This window comes from Dromaius novaehollandiae, chromosome 8, assembly GCF_036370855.1.
Source record: "Dromaius novaehollandiae isolate bDroNov1 chromosome 8, bDroNov1.hap1, whole genome shotgun sequence".
Taxonomy (NCBI): Eukaryota; Metazoa; Chordata; class Aves; order Casuariiformes; family Dromaiidae; genus Dromaius; species Dromaius novaehollandiae.
In genome coordinates, this window is record NC_088105.1 from 7,287,074 (window position 1) to 7,306,568 (window position 19,495).

Below are 19,495 nucleotides of genomic sequence, written 5' to 3' on the forward strand. Positions count from 1 at the left end.
GCCAGTTTTTGCTGAGGCTCCATGGACTAACTTTCATTAAACATAACTTGAAATCAGTGTCTGGTCACCTTCCAACGCAGAGAGTTCAGTCTTACTTTGAGCAAAGCAGAGATTCCATTTTTGGCTGTTACTGATGAGCTGTTCCTGCATTTTTCCTATCTAGCTTCGTGACAAATTGCTGTTTATCAGACAGCCTATGGGCATGGGTAACTGGCAAAGAACTTGCAAAGCAGACAGACATCACTGGGAGAAGCCTGACCGTGGTGCAGAAGGATGCAGGCGAAGTGCCTTGTTTCACATCTTGTCCCACTATTTTCACATTGACGTTAAGCGATCCATCTTACCTTACTTTCATTTCAGCCTTTGACTCTTAACTGGAACTGTCAAGAATATCAGAAGATTAAAACAGAATTCAGGGACCGCGGTAAAACCATAAGCATGAGAAGTATTGCTTGAATAGGGTTTAAGCAGATGTTCCTGATAAAAGCCGCAGTCTTCCATGTCAGAAAGCATTCCCCAAAACTGCTGGCTTCCAGTTGTACTCTGGCAGCCAAATCAAATACAAGCAGTGGGTTTACGTCTCTTCTTCAGTGGCTGGAGTGCAAATCAAGCTTTCTTGAAAGAAATCTTTGGCCCAAACTTGCTCAGATTTTGCCTAAATCAGTAGCAGCTTTTTGAACCATTTGCCTGTTTTCTGTGCCCACACGTTTTTGGATAACTCCAGGAGAAAAAAAAGTTGATGTGAGTACCAGATAACTCAAATCCTTTGTCCTCCATGTCTCCAGGCACTCTCCTGCGTACTGCCTTTCCCCAAACAGTGATCCATGCCCACCGACCCCACTGAACCAACCTCCCTTCTCCACCTCACGCTCCTCGTCTCCCCAAAACAGCGCTGCGTAGGCTGCTAGAGCCTGCACACCAGCATCTGCTGCCAATCACTGTCCATGGTATTTTGCCTCAGTGCAAGGCAGTCCCGTTCCCAGATCTCACACGCTTTATATTCCCACAGATTTTTAATTGGAAGAAATTTCTTCTGTGTTCCAGACAACAGTACCAAAATCCCAGTAGTCCAGAAACTCAAACATGAGCTTGCTTTTAAAAGTGATGTTTGTGGAAAAACAAGTAAACCTCCCTGTCTTAAATCCAGACTGTAGAACATTTTTGATCTCCAGCAGAATCTGAGGGTCCCAACGAAACTGGGGCCCAGCCGAGCTGAGTACAGTATGAGAACAGAAAGCAAGAGCCAGAGAACTTGCAGCCCAATAACCTGGTCGGATGAACTGATGATGATGACTACCTGAAACATTTCTGTTAACACATTACCCACTAGAAGAAGATAGCCAGAAAAGCTTAAAGACGCTGACTTCATTCTAAAGTCTTCAGATTTTCAAGAACATTTTCAGACCATGGCAGAGCTGTTATATAAATCTTTGCGCCCACCAACCTCAGAGTGGAACACAAGAGAGTGTATTTCACTTAGGATAAAACACATTATAAAAGCTTTCTGTGGTGGCAAACTCTAGACTGAGTATGTTTTGCAATAAAAGAGCAGAAAAGTACAGACTGAAGAAATAAAACCAGCTAACTTGCCAGGAAATTACTCTATTATTAAACATGACGATGAGATTCCCACAATCACAAAGGAAGGGAAAACATTTGAAACATATTAAAATGGCTAGAGGACAAATTCGCTGCTAGTTTAAGTCCAAACAGCCCCACTGATTTCAATGCAGTTTACCCTTTTGAACCAACTGACATATTTTTGTTTTTATAAAGGTACTTTTAGTGTGATGTGCAGAACACGCAGGATCTATTTTATCAGAAACATGTACGGGCAAACAATGGAAGGAAAAAAAAATGCATTTGCTTTCATTTTGTTTTGTAGAGTACCTATGAATACCTCACTCACGTTTCTGTGTCCATACTACAAATACCACGTATTTCAGCGTGAGCGGCTGTAGTATATACATTGCATGTTACACCTCTGAGCTCATGATGAGCATAAAGCTGACACGGTTTTGATGTGGCTATTTGTAATTATGAATGGAAATATGCCTTTACTTAATATGCTGCATTAGCTACTCATTGTTTTATAAAAACGTTGCATTTTCATTCAAGGGGAGATGACCAGCTCGCTTTATCTTATCAGCGTCATGGTAGAGAACACAGTCGTTGCAGTCTAATGCTCTCCCTATATAACATTCAGAATATGACTGCTCCAGGCAAAACCTTTCTGTTATTCATTCATACCTTCAAAGTGACCAGAAAAAATACCCTACTTGAAACTTGGCAGAAGTCAAAATCACCCTGGTCTCCAGACAGCTATTCGTGCTCTACTTCATCTCAGTTCTAAGCATAGTCTCAAAGCAGCTCATCAGCGAGCAGAAAAAACATGTCTTTTTTCTGCTAGGAAAAGCAAATTTCCGTAAGCGACTTTCCCAGATGTTCTTTAACTCTAAGACTCTCAACACAATCCTTTCACTCACTATGGATCCAATTTTAATGTAAAAGTGGACTGTCATCTTTACTGAATATGATGCAAAATAGGAATAAAATCACACACTCCTTATAAACCTTAAGTTCTTAGGCTACATAGAAAGAAAGGAAATACGGGAAACAACAGATAAACAAAAGGCATTAAAAATATTTTTAATATTTGATCTTTAAACTAATTCGGGGGGGGGGGGGTAACTGATGATTACAAAGTGGCAATATTATGAAACCTAGTGCTTGCTTCTACCATTTTTTTCCCAGCAAATTATAAATCCTAATTCATCGTGCTTTTCAGCCCAATGAATTTCTCTGGCAAATACAGTATCCAACTCACAGTGAAATCCCTGGGAATTGTTCCCATTCCCAAAAGATGACAGTCTTTTTTTAAATTTTATTTTTAAAAGCATAATGTAATTGGGTAGCTCAAGTGTTTGTTCAATTCCTTTTTTGATAGCTACAATTTGCAAATTTAGAGGAACAAGAAGTATTCCAAATTTTTTTTTTTTTATTGAAGTTACTTATAATTACTGGATTGTTTTCTGCCTTTTATTTAACAGGCTTTAATGACATCTTAAACTTGTTAAATTCAGTTTCATAACAGCATTTTATGTGGCTTGGAGTGTAAGTGGCTGAATTAATTAATAGAGCTTATTCTTAAAATAAGGTATGATTTCAACTGTGAGAAAGAGAAAAATTAGCTGTCTAGCATCATTTATTGTGTCATATAATAAGAAACAAACATTCAGCAGAAGAGGGCAGTAATATTCAGCGAATCCTTCTGCAAGAGGACAGCTTCAAAGTTCACTCGGTCGCTTTTTGCGTCTTTAAACACAGTTGTTGAGAATAAGTCACTTGGGGTGCTACCCACTGAGAGGGGAAAAAATCGAGAATGTCCTATACTCCATTAAAATATGTAGTATTAAGACTTAATTTTCACGTGTAGTTGTGAGGAAATCTGCCAGAATTGCAGAGCAGAATTTCATTTTAAGGGTGCAAACACTGCCCATGAGGAAAGGTAGGGAATTTATTAATTTTTTCCATTGATACATAGCTATAGATAAAATGAATGAAAGTCACTGGGGGAAAAGATACGTTTGCTGGAAAGATTTTGCTTGCTTTGAAAACGATGCTTAGTGTAAACACTGTACCCACCTTGCAGGGAAGACCTGCTGTTGGCAAAATGTCCATCTCCCTTCCGAATGCCATCTCGGAAAAGCCCTTATTAGTGGGACAAGACGATTTGCCTTGGGTGTTTGGGATTCAGTACGAACATGTAGCAGCAACAGGGCAGGTTAACGGGATCTTCCCCGATGCCACTGCATCGCCGCTTCTTTCGGGGGCATGACCGAAGTATGTCGATTGCTGTGGACTGCTGCCTCTTCCTCCAGCGTTCTCCTGAAAGTCTGCCTTTTGGTGAGAGATGTTAGCGTAATAGTAAACTGACCTCACCGTTTCCACAGATTGCTTTCCTCTGGAGCATTTAAAACCACCACCACAGAAGTAAGAATAATAGCGGCATTTTTAAAGACAGCTTATATGCTTAAAGAAAGCTCACTTGGTAGCTGATGCAGAAAATCTCCACCTGGTGGTGAATCCTGCCACAGCAAAATAGTTTAGTTTTTAAGAAAAATTCCCGTTCAGACATACAGCCAGCCCCTCATTACGGACAATCCTGCAACGACGCACGGGGAAGGGCGGCCTTCAGGCAAAGAGCCATACCATAGCTCCCCGACCTTCCCTTCTCCCGCCACAGGAGGCTAAAGCAGCTGAAGAATATTTTCTGTCCTTAGGTTTCTCTAAGCGTTTCACTAAAACATGGCATCTTTCCTGTCTATTGTTTTCACTACAGTCTTATTATCCAGCGCGATCAATAAAATCTTTGTAAGACGTAATAAAATCTGCGCAAGATGGACATAAAAAAATGCACAAAGTCAGCGCACGGTGTTATGCCCTGTTCCACCGCACATCACCTGGGTCTCGTGGTCGATGGGGCTCACGACACCCCGTAACGCAGGAACAAAACACCCCCTTCCACACTCGCTAAGGCTGAACGGCAGCTACACGCCTTGCGCGACGTCCCAAGGGACGGCAAACCACGGCTCCGCGGGAACGGACTCCTGGCAGCCGCCTTGCCGTTCGTCACACGCATTTATAAGACATACCCACACACAGATATGTCGATGCATAAGAGATGTGCATGCCTTTCGCTCTGCCGGACTTCAAAAGCAACGACCGGCGGCAGGAAGAATCATCCGCTTCTGGGATTTCTTGCACCACTTTCTAAAACATCTCGATGAGCCACTACTGATGCGCACAGATTATTCACGAACCAGAACACAGCTCCTCTTGGCCAAATGCAGATTTTGCTTACATTGGCCCAGATCCACCTTCTGTAAAGTCCACGATTTGAAATTTAAAATTCAAATTTAAGCCCAATCCGCATCAACTCCCAGGCCATCTTTTTTTATGGGAACGAGAGCGGATATGATTTCCCGCCGGTGCTTCACGCTGCCATCGGGCTGAAGGCGCAGGCATCACGGGGACGGCAGCAGGCCCCCAGACCCGTGCTGCAGGCTCTTACACCACTCAGGAACATCCCCGCGTGCTTCCCAATCCAGTTTCCACGCACAATAAAAAAGAAAAATAGCAGTAAAGTGTGCATAATTAAACTACTGATTACAGATCTGTGGCAAAAAAACCCGTAAAGCATCCTCAGAGAGCCCAGCTCTCTCCAGTATTAAGGAAATGCGCGGAGGTTTGTTTACGAAGCAACTACACACAGCAGGAGGGGGTATTTTAAAGCAAGAGTGCTGGAAAAAAAAGAGTCACCGGTCATTTCAAAATTAAACCTCTAATAACAGGATCTATTTATTTTATTAGAATTACAACAGATCATGAATACACAAAGCAAAATGAGGTATTCGTGGTATTCATTCCTTTCCTCTGCGCGTATTCTTTCGCGGGGCGAGTGCTCTGCGCTGGGCCCTGCTGCGCACGGCTAAAGGAAACCAAGCTCTCCAAGCACTTTCAAAGCACTGTACACAAATTACCTAATTAAAAATGTAAAACTAATGTCCGCAGTAACGTCCACGGCCAGATGGAGTGGGAAGGCAAAGGGCAGCATGACAGTAATCGCCGATACGGCGGCGAGCGCCGTTTTTTCCCCACACGGGAAGCTCGCCGCCCGCCGCGGGAGCACAGCCCTTCCCGCGTGCTGGCGCGGGGCGGCCCGCGAGCGCAGAGGCCAGTCGCGCGCACCAAGGCTATCGTGCAATACACATGCACACAGGCAACGTCGGTGCACTAGTCCGAGCATCCTCTGGAAGAGGGCAGTAAGGCCACCGCACTCGCTCCGCGGAGGCACACGCTTCCTCGCGTGCTTGCGCGGAGCCAGACGCGAGCGGGCAGGGCGCCGCGCGCACGACGGCTGCCACTAGCGCACGCAGGCCGCGGCAGCGCAGCGCTCTGCAAGCACCGCTCGCAACAGGCGCGTTCCGCAGCCCGGCGCCGGGGGAGCTCCCAGCGGCGGCTCCGCGCCGGCACCGCAGCCCTGCGCAGCCTGCGCGCCCGGCCCGCCCCGGCCTCCCCCACGCAGCCGGCGGAGGTTGCGCCACCGCCCGCCCCAGCGCGGCGGCCGGCCGGCGCCGCCGGGAAGCGCCCCGGGCCCGCGGCGCAGAGCCCGCTGCGGGGAGGGCGCCGGGCGGGACGGGCCGCCTCCGCGGCGCTGCGCGCTGCTGCCGCGCGGGCGGCCCGGGGCGAGCGCAAACCCGCCCGGAGCAGGCGGCGAGGCGCCCCGCGGGGCTGCGCAGCGCCGCCGGGCGGCGGGGGGGGCCGGGCAGGGCAGGGCCGGGCCGAGCGGGGCCAACCGCGTAATGCGAAATCCCCCGCTGCAGTAGGCTTCCGGCGCGGCGGGGAGGGGGGCGGGGGTGAGTCACAGGCGCTCGGCATAAATAAGCGGGCTGCCTACCTGCAGCACCGCCACTGGCTCCTTGGCACCGCCGAGCCCGAGCCCCAGCCGCCCGCCCCGCCCCGCCGGGACATGATCCTGCCCTGCGCCCTGGTGGTCGCGCTCCTGGCTGCCGGCCGAGCAGGTGAGCAACCGCCGCGCCCAACGGCCGCCGCCGCCGCGCCAACGGCCGCCGCGCCAACGGCCGAGGGGGCGCCCAACGGCCGGGGGGCGCCCTGAGGGGCCGCTGCCCTCCGCGCAGCTCCGCGCCTTCCCGCGCAGAGGCGGCGGGTGAGAAGCGCGGAGGGCAAAGGCTCGTGGCTGGGAGCAGCCCCGCCGGCTCCGGGCCGACCGGCCCGTGGGCGAAGAGCGCTTAGCTGCGCTCCCGGGGCTTGAGCGTGAAACTCGGGAGCGGGGGGCGCTTGGGCGGCTGAAGGGCGGCGAAGTGCCGACGCCGGGACCTGCCCGGCCGTGGAAGCGGGCTGAAGGCATTTCCGAGGCGTGCAGTGATGCAGCAGTGCTCACAATGAAATTAAAGCGTAGATTTTTTTTTTTTCAGCTGCAGAACGGACTTTTACAATCTTTCATCTTCTGTATTTCTTTTGCCACCTGCAGAACATTTGATCTCTCGGTATTATTGGAGGCCTCATGTGCTCTGTGTGAGATGATCTGAGCAGGCTCACTGCTGTCGAAGATGCAGGCACTTGCCTGCATCTTCATTCCCCGCCACAGTTCCCATACACTAGTTCAGGTCTAGCGTGCATGGATGCACGCTGTTTCCTCCTTGACGGGCGTTCAACTTCAGGACATTGCCTAGATCTCAAAAACTAGCTTAGTGACATGAAAATGCTGATTAAGGTGTCAGGCATGATCTTAATTGGAGCTTTTTTTTTTTTTTTTTTTTTAATTATAGCCAATCCTTGCTGCTCAAACCCATGCCAGAACAGAGGAGTATGCATGACAACAGGATTCGATCGATATGAGTGTGACTGTACAAGGACAGGGTTTTATGGGGAAAACTGCACAACACGTAAGTATCTCACGTGTACTTTTGTGGCAGTAACTGGCGATTCTAGCACTGGAAAGCTAGGTTCATTTTTTTGTAACTAACTTAGCATAATCTTTCCGTCAATGCCCACAGCGGAATTCCTCACCTGGCTGAAGCTGGCACTGAAGCCTACGCCAAACACTGTCCACTACATTCTCACCCACTTCAAAGGGATCTGGAATATCATCAACAACATTCCCTTCTTACGGGACACCATTATGAGATACGTGCTAACGTGTAAGTATGAATTCTTTGTTCTGGTATCCTTAACTGGTAGGAGTTGCTTGCAGGACTAAAGGATTATGCTTGGTGTAAATATAAAGCGGCAAGCTAAAATGCACTAAGATGAGAACAGTCCAGACAAAACTCATGCTTTCAGCATGCTATAAGCATGCATGAAACTCTCTTCCAAATAGGAATGTCTCGTGCTCTCCTATGCCTAATAAAATCCAGGATTTTTGTTAACATTAACATCAGAAATCTGGCAAAGTCATAGCTGCATATAACTGATAATCCTGGGCCCATTTTTGTTACTCAGTAACCATAATCGCATTTAATTTCACTAACTGATATGAGTGGAATTTGTCAGTGTGACTGCTGCCAAAAATGTTTAGAAGACTTGTTTTTTCTACTTCTCAAGACTAAAATATACAGCTTTAAAATAAACCAGAAATACTTATTTTTCTTCCAGCAAGATCACATTTGATTGACAGCCCACCAACTTACAACAGTGACTATAACTACAAAAGCTGGGAAGCATATTCCAATCTCTCTTATTACACCAGAAGCCTGCCACCAGTAGGACATGACTGCCCAACACCTATGGGTGTTAAAGGTAAGGAAAAGAACAGATGTCTAGTGTTCATTTCTAGGACTCTATTTTATCTGCCTTAAATCTTTTAAGAGGCCTGCTTGTACACTGCTATTCTCACCAAAATCAACCACACTGTGAAATGGTTATGTATTGGACCTGTAGTGTGAAGATCTAAAAAATAATCAGTCCAACTTTATTGAGCTACATGCTAAAACCAGATGAATTTGGAGATTTATAATAAAATCAAGAAAGTGAGCATAGAAAAGCATGACTATAACCAATGAGAAGGAGTTACCTTTATTTTCTCCTTATATTAGTTGTCTTGAATATCTCCTTTTTCTCTGCTGTAGTTTCCTGTTAGAAACAGAATTGATTCAGTATTAAAACTAAGACAGATTTTTTTTTTCAGCGTAAATGTAGCGAAGCATAGCAGCAGACAAATAACTTGGTGCATTCTCTCCTTGTAGGTAAGAAAGAGCTCCCAGATTCAAAGCTGATTGTGGAGAAATTCTTGCTGAGGAAAAAATTTATTCCTGACCCACAAGGCACGAATGTGATGTTCACATTCTTTGCTCAACACTTCACTCATCAGTTCTTTAAGACAGACCACAAGAAAGGACCTGGCTTCACTAAAGCTCTCGGCCATGGGGTAAGATCATAGCTCTGTAACTTGAACAGAGCTCTTAGCAGCTACTGAACTAAAATGGTATCTTACAGGTAGTCGATGCACAAACACTGGTGCATGCACTGTGCAACATCAGGCAGAAATTCCAGCAACTCAGTAGCATCCCTTACTGGGTCAGAACTGCACATGCAAAAAGCACAAATAGTTTTGCTTAAACGCTCTGTAAAGGGATCTGTACAATGTATTTTTCCAAAGCTTACTTTGACATAAAGCATGTTGCATTTAGTGAGTATCCAAAACTACTCTATTGGACTCCGTCAGTTGCAAAGAGCTGTATATAGCATTGTAAAATGCCTTGTCATATGGTGCTAATTGAACAGAGTTAATTTAAAAAATGCAGCAGCAGCAAACTCCAATTGAAGAGATCATCTCCAAAACAGACAGTCTTTGGACAAAGAATTTCTAAATGTAAATGCAGTGTGTATATGCACTGCTTATGTCTTTCTGCTTTAGACAGAGCTGTCTACATAATAAAAAGCTGCTGACATGTTTTAAGGAGTCCTCCTAAATCGACTGGCAATTTAAAAACTCATTATGCAGAGTTTGCTCCAGTTTCTAAGAAACAATTTGGCTTCATCAATGCACGATTCTTACAAGGTGCCAATCATCTAATATAATTAACAGTTAGACATCTAAGGCACCAACTCCTGTTGGTTCCCACAGAATTGGACTTATCCTAAAATAGCAAAAAAAAAAAAAAAAAAAAAAGTAGTTTGACCTCATGTTCCAAATACTTTTGTTTTATAGGTTGACTTGAACCATATTTATGGAGAGACTCTAGAGAGACAACTTAAACTGAGACTTCTCAAGGATGGAAAGCTAAAATATCAGGTATGTGGGGGTGTTTGCTTTTTTGTTTGTTTGGTTTTTTTTGGGGGGGGAGGGGGGAGGCTAACTTTAAAATTCCTGCTTTTCTATTGGATGACAAATACTACTTCAAGTTAACACTGTGTTCACAGTGTAATTAATCCTAAAGTCAGACAAAGTACTGACAGAGTCAATATGATTTAACTCATGTGCATCATAGCTTATGACTTTGTTCTCTTCTCCTGTCCTCCCACCCCAGATGATTGATGGGGAAATGTATCCACCCACAGTGAAGGACACCCAGGCAGAAATGGTGTACCCTCCTCACGTTCCTGAACACTTGCAGTTTTCTGTCGGGCAGGAGGTGTTTGGTTTGGTCCCAGGTTTAATGATGTATGCTACAATATGGCTCAGAGAACACAATCGAGTCTGTGACATCCTGAAACAGGAGCATCCAGAATGGGATGATGAGCGACTGTTCCAGACTACTAGACTCATATTGATAGGTGAGTATCTCTTTTACAGTATGAAAGTTTAATGTGTTGTCTCAAGTGTGACACTTCTACCTGTGGGCAGCTGCAACAGATTTAGTAAAAGAAGAAATATTAAATCAGTGTCCGAGGGCATTTTTGAGTCTTTGTAACCTGTGCCTGGAATACAGTTTGCTTCCAACTATGTTAAATACAAAACTGAAGGGATTAGTGTCACTTAACTCAATTTTCTTTATCTAAAGGAAGCAGAACTGAAAACAGTGAAAAAGCAGGAAGCTAAGGTTAGTTTTTTAGACAGAAAGCATGAGAGGCCATATAACCTCAGTTGCTCCCAAATTGTCAGGTCTTGTTCTTTCTGGGGTTGGGTCAGTTCAGGTAGAGTTTAAGAGAGAGGCTGTGATTAAATCTCAAAGTTCAGGACGTTACGTAAAACATAACTCTTCATACTGCTCTTGTATAACTGTTCAGGGGTATTTCATCTCATGTTAATGTCGATGCATGTGAAGTTTGGAAAGAGCTCTGCCCAGACTGTGACCGAAACAGTAAATCAGGGGAAAAGGCAATTGTATTGAGCCGTTCAGAAGTTGAGGTCTGCTTTTAGATGGTGACTTTTTCTAATTATTGCCTACCTCCACCTTAGATAATACTGTGTAACTGAACACAGTGTAGATGCACTTCTCTCAACATTCCACAGAACTTTGGTATCCAAAGATACATAGGTATCTCTGGAGGAAAACAAACTATAGAAAGAATACTTCCCTACCACGGCCACCCCTTATCGTGACGAATTTTCTATAAAAGATAACAAATACTCCTCAACATTCTGTAATCTTTCTTAGAACAGTGTAGCAATGGTGTTTTCTCTCAGAGCAGCGTAACCACCTGGAACTTCTCAGGGAAACAGTGCCAATATTCTCTTCCATTTCACCTAACCAACAGGAGAGACGATCAAGATTGTTATTGAAGACTATGTACAACACCTGAGTGGCTACCACTTCAAACTGAAGTTTGATCCTGAGCTGTTGTTCAACCAGCGCTTCCAATACCAGAACCGGATTGCAGCGGAATTCAATACCCTGTACCACTGGCACCCGCTTCTGCCAGACACTTTTCAGATACATGACCAGGAGTACACTTTCCAGCAGTTCCTCTACAACAACTCCATAATGCTGGAACATGGGCTTTCGCATATGGTGAAGTCTTTCTCCAAGCAAAGTGCTGGCAGGGTAAGCTTATTGTTGTCTTTCTCAAGTTATTATCTCAACAGGAATGTAAATAGGGGGAGGGGTTTAATAAAGCAATCCAAAACTAATAAGATTATGCAAAGACACGAATTCCTCATGACTTTATCTGGAGATCTTACCTTTCTTTTTTCTTTCTTAAATAGGTTGCTGGGGGGAAAAATGTTCCTGCTGCAGTACAGAAGGTAGCAAAAGCTTCAATTGACCAAAGCAGACAAATGAGATACCAGTCCTTGAATGAGTACAGGAAGCGCTTCATGTTGAAACCATTTAAATCATTTGAAGAACTTACAGGTAATAGTTTTTACTCTTTCTAACAAACAAGTGCCCTTCTCTTAAGGGCAAGCAGAAGCCTGCAACATGACTTCTGAACTGCTACAAGACAGTGCTGTGATGGAAATAAGCTTACCCACTGTTTTTACTCATCAATAATTACAGGAGAAAAAGAAATGGCAGCAGAACTGGAAGAGCTTTATGGAGACATTGATGCTATGGAGCTGTATCCAGGCCTCCTTGTAGAGAAGCCACGACCAGGCGCCATCTTTGGCGAAACAATGGTAGAAATTGGAGCGCCCTTCTCTCTGAAAGGACTGATGGGAAACACTATCTGCTCGCCTGAGTACTGGAAGCCCAGCACTTTTGGAGGAAAAGTCGGCTTTGAAATAATCAATACTGCCTCCTTCCAGAAGCTCATCTGCAACAATGTGAAAGGCTGTCCTTTCACTGCTTTCCATGTCTTAAACCCTGAACCCACAGAGGCAACCATTAATGTTAGTACCTCAAACACAGCAATGGAAGATATCAACCCCACATTACTACTGAAAGAGCGATCTGCTGAGTTATAAAATATCCATCTATTTATTTATTTAATTATATAAATTATTGTATTTATAGCTTAATTATTATTATTACTCTTTTTTAAAAGAGCTCATGTCTTCACTTTGGAGTTTGCCCTAGACTTCTTACTCAGGTAAGGCTTCCATTTAGAAAAGGGATTTTTCTGTGTTTGAGCTCAACAGTAGTAAATCCCTTGTTTAAAGTCTTCTGTAACAGAACTAAGTATTCCAAAATGGACAAAAGTTCCAATTTTTTTATATTGCTTTCTTACTTGACAGAAAGGGCATTTATTTTGTTGTGTTTTCTCACTTGATAGGTCACAACACTACAAAAGCGAGTTATTGCCTCAGCTTTTTAGACTTGAAAATAGGCGGTCAAACTAAAAGGTCAAGAAAACTCAACTTGCTGCAGCTGATAACTCTTGGCAGTTTTCATTATTGGTACTCAAAGATGAATAAAAGATGCAACTTTTTTTTAATGTAAACTCAGAACGAGTTGCATTTCCTCATTGATACTACCTCTCCCTTGTTGCAAATAGGGCACTTTGTACAGTAACTTACAGGTTCTCTTTTGTGTGTAAATCTGCTTTCCTGTGGCATTACACTTTGTTTATTATTATTTAAAGAGAATAGAACTTGTCTTGCATCCTGCTTTTGTGATGTGGGCTTCAAAGCCACAAGTATTATTTGTGCTGAGAATGATCCTAGTGGTACTGAGGTAGAAGCAGCCTGGTGGTCACTTATTTCTAGTCTGATAGAGATGTTTTAGTTTGCAAAGTTGGGGAGCTCTTAGAGTCCAAAGTATTAGTGTTCTTTCCATAGCTCTAATTCTCTGGTCTACTTGATAATACAACTTTAATCTTTGTCACTTTAAGGACAAATGGACAGTATAGTTTTTAGTTAAGGATGTGACCTACAGTATATAACTATCCCAGCTACTTAGTTATCCTGGTTCTATGGAGTGTACCCAAAAAAACAACATTGAAATCATTGGGGGATAGTAAAAACGGGGAAGCTGTGTAAGCATGCGCAGCAAAAATGAATCTTGAACAGATCTAGCCAAGTTTTATAATGATAAGACTGGGCATTATAGTTTAAGTCTATGTACACAAGCCATAGTCATGCCTTAGTTTTTTATTTATTTGGGGGTGTGAGGGGAAATAATGTTTTGTTTATAACTTATAAACAGGGGCATTTTTAAGCAATTCTTTTGTGCTAACTGGCCAGTTTCTTTTGCCAGTTTCTTTTAAGATAAAAAGATTCTAGACATGGTTGTCCTGATTCAGCAATAAAATCTCTAGTCTTACCTGGGCACATACACAGCTTGCTTGCTTGCTTTTTTTTTCTTCTTTTTTTTTTAAGCAGTACTTCAAAACTTTCATAGAAGGGGGTTTGGGGTCTTCTTGTTTGTGTTAATTTCTGGAGGGGGAAATGTGGAACAACATCTTTCCATAAAAACAGCTAAGGAACTATAGGTAAAAAGACTGTCACCCCAGACTGCGATAGAGAGGCAACACAGTATTTTGTGCTAAGAAAAAGATAAGTAAGTTCATGACTGCTTGCAAAAAGGAGTTTAATTTCATACTACATCTGAATTTCTCCAACCTCTTTGAGGCTTGGTAATGCATAATGAGGACTATGGTACTAGTATGGCTTGACTGTCACTTCTGTGTCCTTCTTTGTTTAAAGACATCAACTACCTTTTTGCGGTGTAAGTTTGTAATCCTTAATGCAAATAGCTGAATTAAGATGTCCTATAATAATCAATACCAGTGTCTGATTTGAGATGGTCTCTGAGATGGATGCTTTGGGTGTAGGAGGAGCATTTGTTTAGTTTTCTGTTTTGAGGCACTAAGATGACAAATTTCAGTCACTTTCTATTGAAAGGTGATCAGCACTGTAAATGTTAGTAAATTATTTGGTCATGTTAGACACTTAGTTGTCATTTAATTCATGTCATGTCATCTTTGGAATACACTTTGGCAGAGCAGCCTTCCACCATTAACAAGGAAAAATGTTTGGCTTGAATTCAAAAGGAGACAGCTTTAGACAGATCTAGTTATTTGGGGGGTAGATAAAAATGAATTAACAAGGTTTAAGTCCATGTTGCTTGAGTTAGGTATAAGCTGCTTCAGAAAGGAATCATGTTCACTTTGCATTTTGTACTTCGCAATCACATTTTGGCAGTCACTTATCTGTTTCCCAACCTGCTGGGTTAGGCTGGGTTCAAGTTGCTCCTGATAAATGTGTATGTCTGAGATTATTTATTTAAAATTCTGTGGAATTGTTTTTCATTTTATTTTTGTAGAACAAGAGGCTTTTAAAATACAATTGTTTCAATAAATAAGTTTAAAAAAACATTACCTGAATGGACTCATGTGATTGCAACACATGATTTTTTTTTTTTTAGAGACTTACTTCAGCACTAGTTGGTGTGAAACAACTATTTCATCTTAGTCTCCCCTCAAGTTTAAATGGAGAAAATGTATATGTGGAGCTGCAGGTAACTTAGGGTCTAGAATTTAAAATTAGCTTAGTGCTCACCAATGAGTTTAAGAGAAGAAAGAAGGGGGGGAGGTACTAAAAGGAGGCAGAGGCTACCACAAGGTTTGTGGACACCTCCTCAGGAGTTCTGCGCACAAACTGTGTGAGCTTTCAGAAGCCAGCAGCCCAAGCAGGCAGCCTCCAGCCTTCTGTGTGAAGGACAGCAAAAAGAAGGTACAGGGACAAGTGTGGAGGTAACAGACAGCAAAGTCCTGCTGAAAGCAACTTACTACAGTGCAATTGCACATGGAGATAATGGGCAAAAATAGCTCTTGAGCAGGCTCCCAGTCACAGACCAAGTGCTGATGGAGAGAATGAGCAGCCCTCTACCTCTCTCCCAGGCTAAGGCAAAGGTATTTCTTCCTCCCGTACTAGTGAGAGAACAAAGTGTTAGAGTGAAGCCACTGGGAACTGAGATGGTGGTTCAGTGCTTACATGCCCACATCAATTTGGGGACAACTTTTGCAAATGCATATTATTCTTTCTGCAATACAAAAATGGCCACACAGCCTGCCTCTTCTGTCTCTCGAGGTATTGCCTGTAACTAAAATCATCCAGCGATGGTTATTTTCCTCTTGTGTCATCAGTGAAAAGGAGCTTCAGCTTATGAAATCCCTGGAGAAGCCCCCTTACACCATGTTCACCAGAGAGAAGATGCCAGCAATGCTAATCCCCTGAGTACCCAGCTGTTTTAAAGGGAAGGCATGGTATTAGAGTCGCATACTGCTGAGGTGGTATAGCCAACCTCCCCACGCTGCTAGTGAGTGCTGAGACTTACCCAAGCAAGAGCAGTTCATGGGCATCTCTCTTGAAACTCAGCAGACTCCAAAGTGGAAACAGTACTTTGGGACACAGCTAACTATAGGACATGGTCTTTGCATTGCACATCATCAGGCCTGTTTTCAGCTGTGGTAGATTGCTGCTGTGGTTGCACAGCAAGCCTTGTCTGAAGCAGATTGGGCTGAACCACCTGTGACAGCCACATCCTCCCTGCTGCCATTAACTGTTTGCCCTCCCTCTGCAACAAGGTCCAGCTGCAAAGATTGCCAAGGGGCCACAAGCAAGAACAGTAGATGCCATTGCCTGTTCCTCTCGCTTTTAGTTAACTTTGCAAAGCAGACACAACTTGGAAAGGTGGGCAGCGTGGCAAGAACAAGAGCAGCAGTGGACCTAATACCTCCCGTGCACCTGGTACCGCCTCAGTAAACTACTACCACCTCCACCCAGCCACTGACCAAATGTCACCCTCCAGTCACCATTCCCTCCTCAGTCCATCACTGCCATCCCACTGCCTGAGCCAACACAGCACTCTCTCCGCTAATCCCTTGGCCCAATATTGGCCCTGTCCTCTCACAGCCTGGTCCTGGTCACCAACCCCAAGCCACCCTCTTTCCAACCACCCCAAATCCTCTTTGGTCCAAGGATCATCCCAGTCACCCACGGCTCCTACTACTCCCCCATTACACTTCAGCCCTAGTAGTACTATGGTCTTTCTGCCTCCACGCTCTGGAGCTCCTTTTGGTCTTAGCCAATGCGCAGCCCCTTGTGCTACTTTCCATGCAGTTCCCATATATTCCCACTATACCCAGGCACCTAAAAATCCCTCCAGTGACTCTCCTCAATATAAAACTCAGTCTCCCAGTCACCTCAGAGACCATCTTCAGCCCCCTTGGCCCCAAAACCATGACACCCCAAGAGACCCCCAAGAGCATCATCCCAGTGACCTGCTCCAGCTGGCTCCCGGTGTCACTGTGCAAGGGGGGCACATGCAGGCCTTGTATGAGTGTTTCCCCTGAGGCCTGGAGGGGACATTAGAAGTTGGTCAGTGCCCCTACAGACACGGACACAAAAAAACGCAGCTACAGCAGGCGCGCAGCACATACGCAAGGGAGGGGATGAGCAGTTAAACACAACGGCTCACAAAATAGAGAAAGATGACGAGGACCATTGGTTTCCGTGGCACTGCTCGGAGGGAGGAGAACAGGCTGGACTTTTCGCTAGCTGCCTCAACCACCCTGATGGCAGGGTGCTCCACGGGGAGGTGCTCAACGGGAGCGGAGTGAGGAGGTCATCCATGGAGAAGCCTTTCTGGCAACTGCTGCCCTAGGTAGGGAAGGGCCAGGTCAGGATGGATTCAGCGCGTGATGGATGAGAGCGCTCGGTCGTGGAAGAGCTCCTCCTTCCCTCTGAGCAGAGGCACGTCCTGATGATACAAGAGGCAAGAATGTTCCTCGGAGAAAACCTGCCCTGTGAAATGATTGTGCTCGGCCCTTGGTTGAGGTAACTGTTTCACTCAAGGCGACGCAGAAGAGGGGAGAAAAAGGAGGGGGGTACGCATTTCAGCCACGCGCTGGAAGGCAGTTGTGTCAGGGTTCGCAGAAAGCTCTTAAACGGGTTTTACGAGCAGGTGGCTGTACGCTATCACCTTTACCAAGGGCTTTTGCCGTACGTCACTGGTTCCCTTGCCCACTGCACAAGAGGTCTTCACGGGCACTGAGTCGGAGCCCCATGGGCAGCAAGGACAAGTTTATTACTTCTGATACACTCGCTGGAGGTGCACTGACCTTTACGGTGGAAAACTAACTCTCCCAAGCCAGCCACATTACAGCCTGCCATACATGAGCTGGATTTCAGGAGATATTTGTACCACAAGAGACTTCAATATTGCTACCAAATACCCCTTCTGCTTTCTAGCACAATCCAAAAAAATATCAACTAGGAAACTGGTAGTCTACATAACCCATAGAAAGGATATGGACTAAACCCAGGTAGCAGAAGACTATTCTGAAAGTGGGACTGAAACATTCCTAGTTCCTCATATGTTCAGAGCTACTGAAATGGGTGACCGTCTCTGGAAAAGATTATTGTGAAGACGAGCTATTTCCTTTGGAAGACCAGAAAGGAAAAAACCTGCAAGGTCTAATACATATTGGACAGAAAGGAACAAGCCATAGCTCTATACTCTAAATATGGAAAAGGAGATGAATAGAGAGATCCTAATGATCTTTTTTTTCCTAAGAGATCTGAAAAGAGACCGAAACCATGCAAGGCAGAAATGCAGTAGCATCAAACAAACATCATAAGGAAACTTCTCAGTGCAAAGGACTGGTTTGTCCTTTTTCTTTAATCTGGAGCTTCAGTTTGGAAATAACATTTTGATGCAACGCAGTTAGCTTCAAGTTGTGCTTATTTTTTTCTTGATACTTATTTATTATAAAAAAAAATTGGTAGGAAAACTCCCGTGACTCCTATGCTTAATCATTTTACAAATCTGGACAGTTTAATTAATATTGACAAGAGAGACCTACCACAACCAAGGCTCCTCATCTGAAAATCAGGAGCAAGACAAACAAGAAAGTAGATGTCAAGAAAATGGGAAAGGGCAGCATAAGTAGTTCATAAATTTACCTTACTGGGATTTTCTCTGGCTGAAAAAACTGAGATTGAGCTGAATATCTCAGCATTCACCTACAGCCTCTTTAAAGCCTCCCAGCTGGCCTGAGAAACTAAATAATAGAGGTGACCCAGGCAAACAGAGAGCTGAACATCATCAGTACAGCGATGATAGTAAAGCGTGGGAGATCCGACTAGTTTCCTACAGGGAGAGGGCAGGGAACAAAGATCGAGTGGGTTTAATCAGGAGTGACCCATCCTAGCTGCTAGTCCTCAGGTCTGAACAAGCCAAGCCATTTTATCCGTTAGACAGAAAGCAAATAATCGAAACCTCAAATTTGTTGTCTGTGGGAAGATGACAAATAACTTCCAAAACTTCTAATTTCAAACCAAGCCAGAGCAAACCAGCTGAGGGTCTAACGCAGAGCTGGGCATGTCTACAGAAACTCGCTTGCCTCATCCCCCATCAGACCTAATTTCTCAGGCCACCTCACCGTGTAGCCATTGTCCGTTTCTATTCAAGTATATAATGCAAACATGTGGTAGATGTCTGTTATATAAGGACTTAATCACTGACTTAATTAGAATTGCATTAGGGCGTCAGTAGATATTTCTGCTCTCTATCAAAACTGGAGATGATTAAAAGCGCTTTCTTCAAAAAATAGAAATTTGAGATTTCAGTCAGATTAAAAGAGTAAGGGAAATATCTGCTTTCTTTTACTTTTGAATTTTGGGCACAAAAACAAAAATAGTTTTGAGGGGTTTTTTTAAACAAGCAAACAGAACTTTCATTGAAAACATCTATGAGAAATAGGAGATCTTAAGTTTTCTAGAATAAAAAGTAGTCACATTTTCTAACGAACTGTAGTGCTAATATTCCCTTTCTGTTAATTAGTAGCTGTTCGCAGTCAATTACTTGGGGGGGAGGAGGGGGAAGTATATCACATAACTATGAGCATCCTATCCGAGTACCTCAAACTTTTACTTAATACAGTAGCAAAGCAGGGGTTCATACTTCTGTCTAAGGATAAAAGCAAAAATACTAGGGAAAGAGTAAAGGAGGATAATGGGCATTCTTGTTCTTCACTCTATTTTTTCATCGTAACCAGGTGTAACTCATTACTGTAGGCTTACATGGTAGTGGATATAGGTGTGTGCAGCATCCTTGTTCCAACCTGCCCTGATGACAGGTAATTT

General features: G+C 44.2%; 2 protein-coding genes across 3 annotated transcripts in view; one reads left to right on the forward strand and one right to left on the reverse strand.

Moving 5' to 3' along the window:
* The window catches only part of PLA2G4A (phospholipase A2 group IVA), a 119,844-nt gene extending 111,229 nt beyond the window's left edge, over window positions 1-8,615 (reverse strand). For both annotated transcript variants that reach the window (XM_064515547.1, XM_064515546.1), the window contains exon 1: window positions 8,597-8,615. The gene's annotated coding sequence lies outside the window, so the exon portion shown is untranslated. The remainder of the gene's footprint in view (window positions 1-8,596) is intronic.
* On the forward strand, window positions 6,440-14,721 carry PTGS2 (prostaglandin-endoperoxide synthase 2). The gene is made up of 10 exons (XM_064515550.1): window positions 6,440-6,584; window positions 7,353-7,469; window positions 7,581-7,724; window positions 8,179-8,322; window positions 8,769-8,950; window positions 9,734-9,817; window positions 10,053-10,299; window positions 11,224-11,510; window positions 11,672-11,819; window positions 11,964-14,721. Exons 1-10 carry the CDS (start codon window positions 6,533-6,535, stop codon window positions 12,368-12,370), a joined length of 1,812 nt encoding a protein of 603 aa, XP_064371620.1. The 5' UTR covers window positions 6,440-6,532; the 3' UTR covers window positions 12,371-14,721.
* Window positions 14,722-19,495: the final 4,774 nt, after the last annotated feature.